This window comes from Gymnoscopelus braueri (assembly GCF_963280865.1).
Source record: "Gymnoscopelus braueri genome assembly, chromosome: 23".
NCBI lineage: Eukaryota > Metazoa > Chordata > Actinopteri > Myctophiformes > Myctophidae > Gymnoscopelus > Gymnoscopelus braueri.
The window spans coordinates 34,011,707-34,026,044 of NC_137625.1; the positions used below are offsets into that span (position 1 = coordinate 34,011,707).

At 41.1% G+C, this 14,338-nt stretch overlaps 1 protein-coding gene across 1 annotated transcript in view; it reads right to left on the bottom strand.

Annotated features, from left to right (window-relative positions):
- exoc4 (exocyst complex component 4) overlaps window positions 1-14,338 on the bottom strand; it is a 208,744-nt gene that overhangs the window by 177,779 nt on the left and 16,627 nt on the right. The window contains exons 5-7 of the mRNA XM_080421608.1: window positions 9,744-9,856; window positions 2,442-2,533; window positions 1,496-1,650 (exon numbers count right to left, since the gene is read on the bottom strand). Of these exons, the coding sequence (XP_080277734.1) occupies window positions 1,496-1,650; window positions 2,442-2,533; window positions 9,744-9,856 (360 nt within the window). The remainder of the gene's footprint in view (window positions 1-1,495; window positions 1,651-2,441; window positions 2,534-9,743; window positions 9,857-14,338) is intronic.

Sequence of the window (14,338 nt, forward strand, 5' to 3'; positions counted from 1 at the left end):
GCTATTTTAGAACAATCTTGAAACATTTTTTTTTTTTTTTTTTCCTAAAAACTGTTTGGATTTAGAAAACATCTTTAACTCTATAAACGCCATTGACTCGAAAACGCGTCAATAACTACTTAATCCACCCACGCCATTGACGCGTTTGACGCGTTGGATTTGCGTTCATTGTTTAATCTCTGATCGCGCTATGCTGCTTAAAATTCAATGTTATTCTCGAGTTCCACTTACTTCACCCATATCTGCATCCGGTTTCATGTCCTGGGTTCCGTTTCCGGTTTTTGATTATTTTCCCCCGGTCATTTCGTCCAAAATAGGTAAACAAACGGTTTTTCACACGGTATGACGGACAAACGGACAGCTTCTCTTCTATAATCTATGGTCTGGGTGACGATCAGTCATCGCCGTCGTGTATCACAACGTAATTTTGACGATCAAAACAATCTGGGAGGACGTCACATCCGTTTTCATGGTTTTCCCTGTCTAATCGCTCAAGAAGGTAAACAGTGACACCAGGAGCTGATCAAGCTATCATGTGCTGCTCTCTGGTGGCGGATTTGTGCGGCGTCTTTAAAAAACAGTCTGATCAATTATTTTCATGAAAATTTTCAAAATATAAAAATAAAAAAAACACGAAAATTGCTGGCAATGGGGGAGTACTTTATGAAAATACTCTGGCAGTCAAAGAGTTAAGAATCGCCTCAGGTCTTAATGGGTTAATACTAATAACGCGTAGATTCGGGTGACGTCAGAACCCGATCACTCATTTCTAGCGTCCGGGATAAAGAGCAGAAATTCTCTGGGTTCATTGTTGCTATTGCTGTCAGTTTGAAACCATCCATACAGTAGATTTGGGGCCAGCCCAGTCGGTCTTTCAAAACGATCAGTACATTATTAATTTTTTTTCAGCTTTTTACCCGCTTTTTCATCTCTATGCCAATTAATTCCTCCCCACACATATTTCTGTGTTGCCGTTGTATCCTACTGACTCAGCTGCCAGTGAGGAGCACCTACCGGGAGGATGTAGAGTCTTTGTCCTACGCCTCCCGCCCAACACTCCCTGCTGACAGGTATGTTGCTATATCGGTGGTTCTGATCATTTTCATAATTGTCAAGGACCCCCAAAATGATATGTATTTGGCCGCGGATCCCCCCCCCCCATCTCAAAATATTTGGTTCCAGGGACCCCCAGAAGCAAAGATTTGAGTTAAAAATGTTCGCTTTAAAATAATATATATATTCACAGATTTGCACACATTTACGATAAAAAAAAAGAAAAAGGCAGATCTACAAGCTCGTACCGCGGCACTCGGTGCCGCGCTATGAGCTTGTAGTTCTGCTATTTTTTAATAGCCAAAGTGTAAAATAATGCTTTTTTAGCTCAAATAAAAAAATTACATAGATGCGTTCCCGGCCTTAATGGGTTAAAGTCATTGTAATAGTAATAATAGTAATAGTCATTGTAACATCCAGCCCGTCCTCCTTGCCTCCCTACCTGGGTTGGTTCTCCTGGGTCAAGGTCTCTCCTCTCTGGTAAGCGTGGTCGGCTATCTGGGTGGTGGACCTCTTCAGGATCTGGTTCAGCTCGGGCTCCAGTCGCTCCATGATGGCATTGATGGTCTCTGGGATCTTCTTCAGCTTGGCTAGAGCCTATAGGAGAATTAGGAAAGGAATACACTTAAATGCATTTAAAGGGTACAGGGTACAGTATCTCATTCCACGAGCCAAAGAGCGAGCCAAAGAGCGAGCCCATGGGCAAGCAAGTTCCGGGGCCCAAGCAGCATATTCTGACTGGCTGCTGTGTATACAAGGGGATGTACATTGCTATAGGCACGACAGGATTGTTGATCTATTAGTTAAGGACATAAGTTCATGTTTCATCATCTACCAAAATGTATAAACACTTGTGTGCCATGTTCAATAATGAAAATGATGCCTTTTCAGATGTCACAGCTAAAACACCAGATGTTGTTGTTGATGAGGCCAGTGGAGAAGCGACCATTTTGTAAGTGGGCTGTACGTTGGCCCACAGTCTGGAAGAGGTGTTCCTTGTGTACCAATGTCTTAAAGATGCTATTATACAAACGTAAATATGCTTGTGTTCATAATTGGAAGCCTGTACTGTAATGTCCATAAATGAGTTGTGAGAGGCATGCAGATTGCAGGAATGCCCAGTAAGCCAAGAGCTGATTCTAAATTCTGTTCAGAGTCTGTGATAATTGGCGGAGGAGACGATGCTTCCTGTATCCATGAAACACTTGTTGTTGAGTTTCCCAAGTTTGTGCATCTACTATTGTTTGTGTTCCAGAATTTCTTGTTAAATGTGAACGCAAATAAAGATGTGTGTGTGTGTGCGTGTGTGTGTGTGTGTGTGTGTGTGTGTGTGTGTGTGTGTGTGTGTGTGTGTGTGTGTGTGTGTGTGTGTGTGTGTGTGTGTGTACCTTGATCAGGATGCCCATGAACTCTGCACTGTTTTCTTCTGGATGGATCTCATGGAGGTCTGTCTGGTTGTGGTCACGTGTCTCCTGTTGCCCTGAGAGATAGACAGACAGACAGAGACAGATAGACAGAGAGATATACACAGACAGACAGAGAGTTTAAGTTTCTACTCTGTACACGGTATATCGGGCAGAAACCTAAATTATCTCCATATTTTCACTTCTTATGTTTTTTCATAAAGTAACGCCCTATTTGATCATACTACAGTGTCACTCAAAAGTAGCAGATTTACAAGCCCAAAATGCGTCGCTTTGCCGTTTGGACATATGAGGTTTCCACCCGACAGAGATGATAAACAAATGCAGTATTACTACCAAGTTATTATTTATATTTTTTTCAGAAAAAATCCCACTATTCTTGTCTGTGGTTTGAAATCAAATACAATAGAATGACTAATAATGACAACAGCGTTCTAATGAATCCAAAACAGGTAAATTAGATCTTTAACCACTTAAACCCACGGGGTCCCCCATGGGTCTATACAAGGCTCCCTCCTTTGTTTCCCTCTACACCAAATCTCTTTGGTGAAAATAGCTGAAAGCACATTGCGACACGTTGTGACCTTCTATAGTTGTGACATCCTATACCTATAGCATCCTATTAGCCTGGTTCCAGACCATAGACCCCGCCCACTCTCTGAGTGGACTGCTCCTCTTGGTCTGGTGTCATAATGTGAGCCTATGGCTTTTCATGGTCGAAGAAAAAACCTGTCAAATCAGAATATCTGCTAGAACAAGGTGTGCGATGTCAGATGTAGGCGGAACCGTGGATCTCTTGTGATTGGTTTAGGGAAATTTGAATCCCCTCCCCCTAGAAATCGGGGACACTGCAGCCAATGTCAGACTAAAGCTCCACACAGCTTCAGGCTGATAATCAGGCTAGCATCCTATAGCTTGTATAGTTTCAATGTAAAGATTATTTTTCTTTTTATTATACTGTTTAGACTGCTGATAGGTTCTTGGTTTACCTATGATCCTAGAATACTATTTCTATGCATTTGATGCATTACCTCGTGTTTACCTCGCTTACTGTAAATCGCTCTGGATTTGACCTTGCAGCTGTTTTTTGCTGAATATCTGCCCCAGAAGAAGGACGCTAGGGTTCACGTGGTTAAATGCAATTCCCAACACACAAACACCCTTTCTCTGGTCCTCCCTCCCTCCCTCCCTCCCTCCCTCCCCCTGATGAGGGCCACATTAGGGGCTAAATTGAGAGTGGCAGCGGGGAGTGATGCTCTAATTTCCATCAGATGGGGCATTCCAACGTTAACACAGTTAACCCACTAGTACCGGGAACCGGTCATTTCTTTGGCTGTTAAAAAATAGCAGATCTACAAGCTCATAGTGCGGCACCGAGTGCCACGCTACGAGCTTGTAGATCTGCTATTTATTTTTAAAGAAATCTGGAAAATGTGTACAAATCTTTGAATATATAAATACATTTTGAACTCAAATCTTTGCTTCTGGGGGGGGGGGGTCCCTGGAACAAAATATTTTGAGATGTGGGGGGTCCATGGACAAATACATATCATTTGGGGGTCCTTGACATGAAAGAAATTTGAAAACTACTGATATTATAGCAACATAAGTTTATATATTTTTTAACCGTTAGGATTTAGAAGACATTTGTAGAATCCCCCAGATTTCAGTAAAAAACTATTCGCTTTAAAATATATATATATATATATATATATATATATATATATATATATATATATATATATATATATTCAAATATTTGACAAATATTTGACAAATATTCACGATAAAAAAAGATTTGCAGATCTACAAGCTCATAGCGCGGCACTCGGTGCCGCGCTATGAGCTTGTAAATCTGCCATTTTTTTATAGCCCAAAGAAATCAAAATTAACACAGATGCGTTCCCGGATTGAATGAGTTAATGTTCATGGAAAACTTAATGGACTTCGGCTGCATTTCCTCTCTTTATTTCTTTTTTTTGCCCTCCGTTTCTAACTGTAGTGTTTTTGCGCAATAATTACTGTAATTACCAGCTCCAAAACGAGCTGCTCTACTCGGTACGCCATCAGACAAAATGGCGAGCCATGGCGCTGACGCCAGGACGGGGGTATTAAACATCTCAGCAGCACATAATGGTCTGTGTGGGTTTTTTTGCATAATGTGGGAAAAGCAACAGTATGTGTTTAACATCGACTTTTTAAGGCTCGGAGGATGAATTAAGGACAGGGCTAACACACAACTGTAAATCGCATTAGCGCACGTTTTAATGTGTCTCTGGGTGTGTGTGTGTGTGTGTGTGTGTGTGTGTGTGTGTGTGTGTGTGTGTGTGTGTGTGTGTGCACAGATGCTTGTGTACGTGTGCAGACTGTGCACACAAACAGGTTGGGGGTATGGTGAATGAGTAAAGCAATACTTTGAGCAAAGAATACTTTGGAGAATAGCAGATCTACAAGCTCACAACACGTCACAAAGTAATGCAGCTATTTATTTATTTTATGTAAAATTGACAATAATGACATGCCCAAAACAGGGAGCTCAGATTTAAGCTGGTTAACAACTTAAACCTTACATGTATATATACGATACCGCCAGGGCTCCGCTAGCATCTCCCTTTCTACACCGAAATCTCTTCGCCAAAAATTGCCGGTCCAGTGCATCTTGTAGATCTGCTATGTTTGCCAAACGTTTACCAATGAATAGAGACACTTGGGTAGCCTGACACTCAGCCTGAATTTTCATTTTGTTTCACTCCATTATTCAGTCTGAAAGCCCTCTCAATGCAGCAGATTTCTGAGATGGGGGCGTGGCCAAAGTTTTTTTTTCAAAGACTCTTCTGGCGATTGGTTCATACTGGATTATCCTGATCCCGATTTGTCGTACAGATTTTCAACCGAGAAACACCCGCCTTCGACAGCGTCACCAGACCCTGAATGCGAGGCAAACGATTCAGGGGGTGGAGCCAGGCTAACACTTGGGTTCAAGTGATTCATGCCCAACAATGCCTGCTGACATGCGCCGCACTACATTTGATTGGGTAAAGCGCGGCTTGCTTACTGATCTAAGGCCGGCCCACTTGTAGGCCAATGTTCACACGTTCTGAACGGCCCTCCCGACAGATGAAGTAACGCAGCTCGTAATCTGTTCTTGAGAGATTAGGCCAGGAGTGGTTGTGCAAAGGTTATTACAATTAAAATTTAGAAAGTTAGGAAGCCATATAGACGGGATGGGCAGCCACTCCAAGCTATTATTACAAGACAAAACTTTTTTCATTACATTCTTAGTTGCGCTCCCTACTGTTTCAGCGCGCCAGACCGCCACGGAATGAATGAATGCACCGCGAGGAGGACCAAGCATCATCATCCGCTGACTCCACAATGTTGTTGACGAGGCAGCGGAGGATTCACACACACACACACACACACACACACACACACACACACACACACACACACACACACACACACACACACACACACACACACACACACACACACACACACACACACACACACACACACACACACACACACACACACACACACACGTGTGTGATGCAGTTACATCTGCATTATCAGTTCCTCCCTGAAGCACAGGGAGAAACCCAGGATAATGAATGCTTGTTCCCCCACTGAGCTGACACCACCCAGATACAGGCTGACTAATGGCTGCTTTATTACACTTCCGTCCAGCGGTGTAAAGTAACTAAGTACAATTACCACAATTTTGAGGTATTTCTTACTTTACTGGAGTATTTCCCATTTCCAATACTTTTACTTCTGCTCCACTACATCTCAGAGGCAAATATTATAGTTTCACATTTACATACATTACCCACTTCAGCCCTACACGTATATACATTTCAGCCTTTTGAAAATAGCCTATCTACATCCCTCCCCGCCCGGCTTCCCTCCCCAGAACGCAGGCCCAATGTGTTCCGAGTAGACGCTCGACAAAGTGGATTCGAACCCACAACCTCCGTGGTGGTGGGCAGGGACTTTACCACTGTGCCACCCGCCTTTAAGTATTAAGTACATTTTGATGCCAATACTTCTGCACTTTTTGAATTCCGGACTTTTACTTGTAACTGTAGTGTTTCTACATAGCACTTTTGATACTTTTACTTAAGTAAAACATTTGAGTACTTTTTTCCACCACTGTCAGTCCCTCCCCAAAGCGCTAGGAAACCCAGGATATTCCCCCACCGAGCTGACACCATCCAGATACAGGCTGACTAATGGCTGCTTTATTATACTTCCATCGCACGACGGCAGCGACACACGGGGCGGGAGAAGCCGATTCAACAAACAAACGTTAGTTCTCACACTTTCAAGATTTTTCAAAAATGCACAAAAATAGCAGATGTGCAAGCTCGCAGCGCGGCACGAGTAGCCAACGCAAAAATATCTAAAATGATACACATGGTTTCCCTGTTTTAGTAAAAGTAAAAGTACCAACACCACAATATAAAAATAATCTGCTACAAGTAAAGCCCAACAGTGTTGGCATCAAAATGTGCTCAAATGTTTCAAATTCTTTCAAAAATAGCCAATCTACAAGCCCTCAACGCTTGTTGAGGGCTGGGGAATTTGTAGATCGGCTACATTTGAACAGCCTAGGGCTTAAGTGGTTAATGTATGTCTTGTAATATAATCATTTTAATCTGCAAAGTAACCAGTAACCAAATAATCGTAGTGGAGTAAAAAAGTACAATATTTGCCTCCGAGATGTAATGGAAGTATTTGAGTACATGTTATTAGTTACTTTACACCACTGTCCGTAAATATAGTGAATATAATGAATATAGTGGCGTTGCATCAGTGACGGCACGTGGGCTTGTAGGTCAGCTATAATGGTGTTAATGGTGCGAACACGCCACGACCGGGCAATTGCGGCGTTAGTCAACCTCAACACGTATGACTTTGATCATACTGCATGCTCTCCCTCTCTGTGTGTGTGTGTGTGTGTGTGTGTGTGTGTGTGTGTGTGTGTGTGTGTGTGTGTGTGTGTGTGGGGACATGTACAAGAGCAGCCACCAACTTTATATCATTATCGGTTTCTCTGTGCCATTTTATATTTTGCTCTGTGTGTGTGTGTGTGTGTGTGTGTGTGTGTGTGTGTGTGTGTGTGTGTGTGTGTGTGTGTGTGTGTGTGTGTGTGTGTGTGTGTGTGTGTGTGTGTGTGTGTGTGCGCGTGTGAACAATATGCTAATGGATGTAATGGGAGGAATGTAGATCTATGCTAATGATGTCATTACGACTCTGAACATCAATACGGAGCAAATGAACTGAAATCAACAGACATTTTGAACGTTTGTACGTTTGTGTATTATTATAATACTCTTTTTATGTGGATTTAGAGGACGGCTGCGTAAATAACTCTTTATGAGAAGCCATAATCCTCTCTTCAACAGTCCCTTTCCCGTCGTTTCGCTCCCTCATGTCAAATTTGTCGTCGGTTTATAGTGAAGTAACGTGGCGTTGTGTGAAACTTTAATATAATAAAAACACATCACTCCTCTTCTCCTCTGCTGCTGATATTCATGGATAGAAGCCCAAAAATCTCACGAAAATGTCCTAATGTGCGATTTGTGAGTCCCCACTAGAGCTGACTCCTAAACAATTAACCCATTACTCATTCCCTGCCACTGACGTAATAAACGTAATTATTCCCGTTTACCAATGCTGCCACTGACGTAAAAAACGTAATACATTTTTTTTCAAAATAAATTATTTCCTTTATTATTATTTTTATTTTATTTATTTTTTCAAATTTTGACCCAAAGACCAAGGAGATATGATTTTTCGAAGATCTAGACTCCCATCCACTTCCATGTTAACTTAAAACTTAAAAATCCTGTATCTCGGCTCCTGAGTACTTTTTTCGATGAAAAATCTCTGGCAGTGGGCAAAAGCGGCCAGCAATAATTGTGGCAGTGAATGAGTTAAGACCTATTCTACAAAATGTGTCAGTGGTTCTCAAACTTTTTCACGTCAAGGACCCCAAAATTGATATGCATTTGGCCGCGGACCCCCATCTCATAAATATTTTTTTTGTTCCAGCAAAGATTTGAGTTAAAAAATAAATGCTAAAAGATTTGCACACATTTTCACGATTTCTCAAAAATAGCAGATCTACAAGCTCATAGCGCGGCACTCGGTGCCGTGCTACAGTATGAGCTTGTAGATCTGCTATTTTTGAATAGACAAAGTTTAAAATAATGCTTTTTAGCTCAAATCTAAAAATGACACAAATGCTTCTCCCGGTCTTAATGGGTTAACACAATATGTAAAATTATGACGTTTTAGTATTATTGTTCTTGCCGTTCTATGATTTTTTGGGGAGAAATGCTTCTGAACAGCCAGCTCAGTGGCCTTGCGGTGAGAGTGTCCACCATGAGAGGTCGGAGTTCAATCCCCAGTCGGGTCATACATAAGGTTTTTAAAAAATGGGACCAATGCCTCCCTGCTTGGATTGGGGGTAAGTCCCTGCGAAATACATGTCCAGGGGGTGTACTTGTGCATCAAGCCGCCTCATGCAACAGAAACAGGAGATAGGCTCCTGCCCTATGGGCCACATGGCTCGGCCATGAGGCCCATATATAGCCTATCTACAAGGCTTGTAGATAGTTAGGCTATTTTCGCTGCACAACATGCTTCCATAGATGACATGCTGGCTTCTATGGAATCCAAAATGACGTTGTGGCGACTGAGAAGTCGAATCCATGGGATATATTCCATCTCTCATTCTGCATTAGAGTCCGATCAATGCCGGATTTTACAGGTCCTCGACCTCCGATTAACAATGTTTTGATGGATATTTAGTCAAAAAGTAGAAAAACTTACATTTGTTTAGAGTTACTATTTGAGAACATGCAACTTATGCAAAGCCTAAAGCATACAAATAAACACTACTTTTTGATGGATTAATTTTTTTTATAGAAAATATTAAACTTCAATCTATAAAAAGAACATTTAACTTGAATTATACAACGAACAAACCAACAAGCAAATATCAAATACACATATAAACTTAACTTAACAAATAGCCGATCTACAAGCTCACAACTCGCCGTGATGCGACATGTCGTGAGCATGGAGATCCACCATTTTATTTTTGTATTTAAAAAGTCATAAAATGGGACATATCGGCTGCATGATTGCCTATACCCAATGTCGTCTAAAAAGTCAAAATAATTGGCCGATATATATCAGCCAAACTGATGTGATCGCTCAGGCTCTGGCCTGCGTGTGAGAATGGGAACGTACCACTGCCGCTTCCAGGGGTGCTGAACTGCATGGAAGAGTCCATGAGCTTGCGAGGGGTGGACATTGAGCTGACGTCCATCAAGGGCATGGGTGATGTGTCTTTCACCGCAGAGCTGCGGAGACAGTAGAAAGGTGGGGGGGGGGGGGCAAGTGGGGGTTAATCAAACCAATCGATTACATAAAAAAAATAACATTAAATTAAATAATCGATTTTAGAGCATCGTGTAAGTGTTCCTTTGAGCTTGTAGATTGGCTTGTAGATTTTCACAGCTTCTCCAAGACAGTGGTTCTCAAACTGTGGGTCGGGACCCCCAGGGGGGTCCCCACATGATTTTGGGGGGTCCCCAGATGATTGGCTTAATGAGCAACATTGTTGTCTCACTCAACAGTAAGCAAACCAACATACAGTATACGTGTAGGGTAGGGTATTACTATCTGCACATTTCTAAAGTTACAATTTAAGTACTTTTAATACCTCTAAAATGAAGGGGAAAAAATCTATACAAATAAAATAAGAACATTACCGAATCAAACGTAATCAACAAACTATATTATAAAAACATTGGCTAAATTGTCAAATATATATATTATTTTTAATATGATTTTTATCCCACGATTTTGTAACCCATATTTTTTTCACCCAGTGCCAATTGCCTATGTAAATCATGGGAGCTACTCTCCCTCTGCCAGCCTAGGGAGAGCCCAAGCTGAAGCTCATGCCTCCTTCAATGCATGAGGAGCAAGCAGTGAGGCCGCTTCTTATCACCCGACAGGGGGGAGGTTCCCTAGTTAGACGTAGCGCATGGAAGGAACACGTTATTCCAACCAGTTCCTTTCCCCTCCATCAGGCAGTATAGTGACCAGGATTACTGCATGTTTTTGTGAGGGTATTAACTACCCTAGGAGACACGGGGGGAACATGCAAACTCCTAAATTGTCAAATATGACCTAGGAAAGAAAATTGTGAAAATAGACTGTCATAACACTAGCCCTACATACATAATACCAGGTCTATATTGGGCTGATCAGAGCGATGGTCACTGAGTAATGGCCGTTTGAAATGTTAGCCACTGCTGTAGTGCCCCATACAGTACAGTCTGTGTGCAAATCGTTTTCATGGCAGATCCCCCATGTGGTCATTTTTTAATTGAGTAAAAGTGTCAATACTACAATGTAGAAATACTCTGTTACAAGTAAATGTCTGGTATTCAGAATCTACTTGAGTAAAAGTACAAAAGTACTGTCAATTTGGCACTAAAATATACCAAAAGTAAAAGTACTCAGTATGCAGAATGTCCCATTTCAAGTTTTCAAAATGTATAAGAATAGCCGATCATCGTGACACGTTACTGGTAATGGCATCGGAATAGTCTCGCGTAGCCAGAATAGACAACTATTCCACAATCTCCGAATGCTATATAGAGTCTACAGTCTGGAACAACACCTCCTGAAAGCCAAGACAGGAAAGCTGGCATCTGTTCCGTCATGTCCTTTTCATTTCTATTTCTGCTACGCAGCAAGCTATATAAGCTTAGATTATTTTGATTTATATTAGGACAAATTTGCGCAACTGTAAAGACGAAACGGAAGCGTTTGAGTAAAAGTACTCATTATGCAGAATGTCCCATTTCAAGTTTTTAAATGTATAAGAATCTTTTGAAAATAGCCGATCTACAAGCTTGCGACGCATTGTAAGCTTGTAGATCGGCTATTTTCAAATGGCCGAAATGTAAACAGGGCTTAAGTAGTCAATGTATGTGTTCTAATAATAATAAAAATCTACAAAGTAACTAAAGTTTTCAAATAATTGTAGTGGAGTAAAAGTACAATATGTGCCTCTGAGATGTAGTGGAGTAGAAGTAAAAGTATTGGAAATTGGAAATACTCAAGTATAGTACACAAACCTCAAGATTGTACTTAAGTACAGTACTTGAGTACATGTTACTTAGTTAGTACTTTCCACCACCGACCGGAACAACTCTACGTTGCTTTGTGCTTTGAATGCTCAAAGTGGAACATTCAATTTGGTCGAGGTGCTAAAAGGATATTTTAGTACACAGGGGGAGGCCTATTATGAGACCAGCAACACGTAATGCACTGATGAACAACCTGTTGGAAAGGTTTGGACTGTTGTTTTGGAATGAGTTATATAAACAAACGTAGCATCACCAGGGTTACTAATTGCAAGTTTGCAACCAGCCAATTATTTTTTTGTAAATGAAAACAATTAGAGCTCATCTAATTGTTTTGCTTGTCTCTCTCCGTGTGTTTCCGCATGCTTTGAGCGTCCTGGGAGACAGCAGAATGAACATCTGACTGACATATTACTTTATTGCACGTTATTTTCTTAAGCAATAATTCTATCGATTACTTTTTTGATTAACTCTCTCAGTGCCAAGCCCCGAGTTATCCCGAGTTTTCTCTGAATACCCTCCCTGCCAGAACGAGAAATCCCGAGTTTTTACTTTTTACTGTGGTCGCGCTATTCTGTTTATTTTTCATGATCACTTTCACTTTCTGATTCCTTCAGACTCATTGGGTTCCGGTTTCATGACGCAGATTCCGTTTCCGGTTCTCATTTTTTTCCCGCGGTCATGTTCGGCCAGAATAGGGAAAGTCACGGTTTTTCACACGGTATAAAAAACGAACGCAGAGCTCCACTTCTATTTTCTATAGTCTGGGTGACGAACAGTCATCGTAGTCGTGTATCACATCGTTTTAAGGCCGATCAGGGATTGTCGAAAATGTCACATCCGGTTCATGACCGGATGTGACGTGAGCCTGTTTGGGAGGGGGCGAGCAGGTCAGCGAGGTGCTCAATGTGTCTATTTGCTGCTCTCTGCTGGTACAACTGTCCTATGTGTTTAAAACCGCAATCAGAGAATTTATTTGAGTGAAAAATTACAAAATTTAAAAATTTAAAAACACGCAAATCGCTGGCACTGGGGGAGTACTTTATGAAAATACTCTTGGCAGTGAAAGAGTTAATCAAAATAATTGAAAGCTGCTTAGCTATAAACAAATTGACGCAAAACAAATTTCTAACTGATATTTTATAATGTGATTCACCACTTAAGGCATATTTTGTAGCAGTATTTAAACTTTTCACCTATGATGACATGCCCAATATTTCCAATTTTTTTTGTGAGTTTGTACATTTTTGTATCATTAAAAATCAATTATCTTTTCTTTCTTTTAAATAATTGATTGTTGCACCCCAACCTGTTTACTACTGACCCAGACGACACGTCTGAGCTTGTAGATCGTCTATTTTCAAATAGCCGAAGTATACTGTATATAGGGCTGACGTGGTTAATGTATGCTTTGTAATAATAATCAAAATCAACAAGGTTACTACTAAAGATTTCAAATAACTGTACTGGAGTAAAAGTACAAGTATTGAAAATTGGAAATACTACAGTAAAGTAAAAAGTAAAAGGTACAGTACTTGAGTAAATGTACTTAGTTACTTTCCACCACTGATGATGATGAGAAGCACTGAAATTCACCAGCTTCCCTCTCTACATTTTGTACGCCTGAAAAAGACCCTTTCTGGTCCATTTGTGGATGTTGTGTACACTTTCAGGGATAAATTAACACTCTGTATTTTGCTGTGTTCTGTCAGTGAGCATTTCTAAACACTTATAACACTTAATAAAAGCATCTTGGGAGCTCGGGTCCCTTTATCAAATGTGTGTTCGTTCCCAAGGGCGAGAAACAGTGTGTGTACACACACACACACATGTGTGGACAAAAGCCAGTACTCGGTTTCACAACAATGACAGGCATTCCGTTTGCTGTCGGGCAGAAACCTCATATCTACAGTACATCAGTGTTAACCCATTCAATCAGGAACGCATCTGTGTCATTTTAGATTTATTTGGCTGTTCAAAAATAGCAGATGTACAAGCTGTGAGCTTGTAGATCTGCTATTTTTGAAAATGTGTGCAAATCTTTGAATATATACTTTTTGTTTTTTTAAGTGAACATTTGTAACTCAAATCATTGTCTCTGGAACAACACATTTTGAGATGGGGGTCCGCGGACAAATACATATCTAAAAATGTTTTCTAAATCCCTTACAGCATGTTGCTATATCAGTGGTGCTCCAACTTTGTCAAAGACCACCCAAAATGATATGTATTTGGCCATGGACCACCATCTCAAAATATGTTGTTCCAGGGACCCCCAGAAGCACAGAACGGAGTTAAAAATGTTCGCTTTAACATATATTTGAAGATTAAAAAAAAAATCCACTATAAAAAAAAAAGAAAGCAGATCTACAAGCGAGTGCCGCGCTATGAGCTTGTATATCTGCTATTTTCTAATAGACAAAGTCAAAATAATGGTTCGAGTGGCTACACAGATCCGTTCATGCTTTTAATGGGTTAAGAGTGTCTGCAAAATGCCTCTGAAAATCCACGCGGCCCCACCCGTCCGACTACTTGACAGGGCAGCCAAAATGGCTGCCAGTGTCAAGTAGTCAGAATAGGTAGGGCCAACGAAAAGGGTGAGAACCGCTGGACTAGTTCTACCCACCTCCTGGTATCAACCAGCGACAAGTCAATCCTGCTGCTGTGAGACGAATCAGCCTG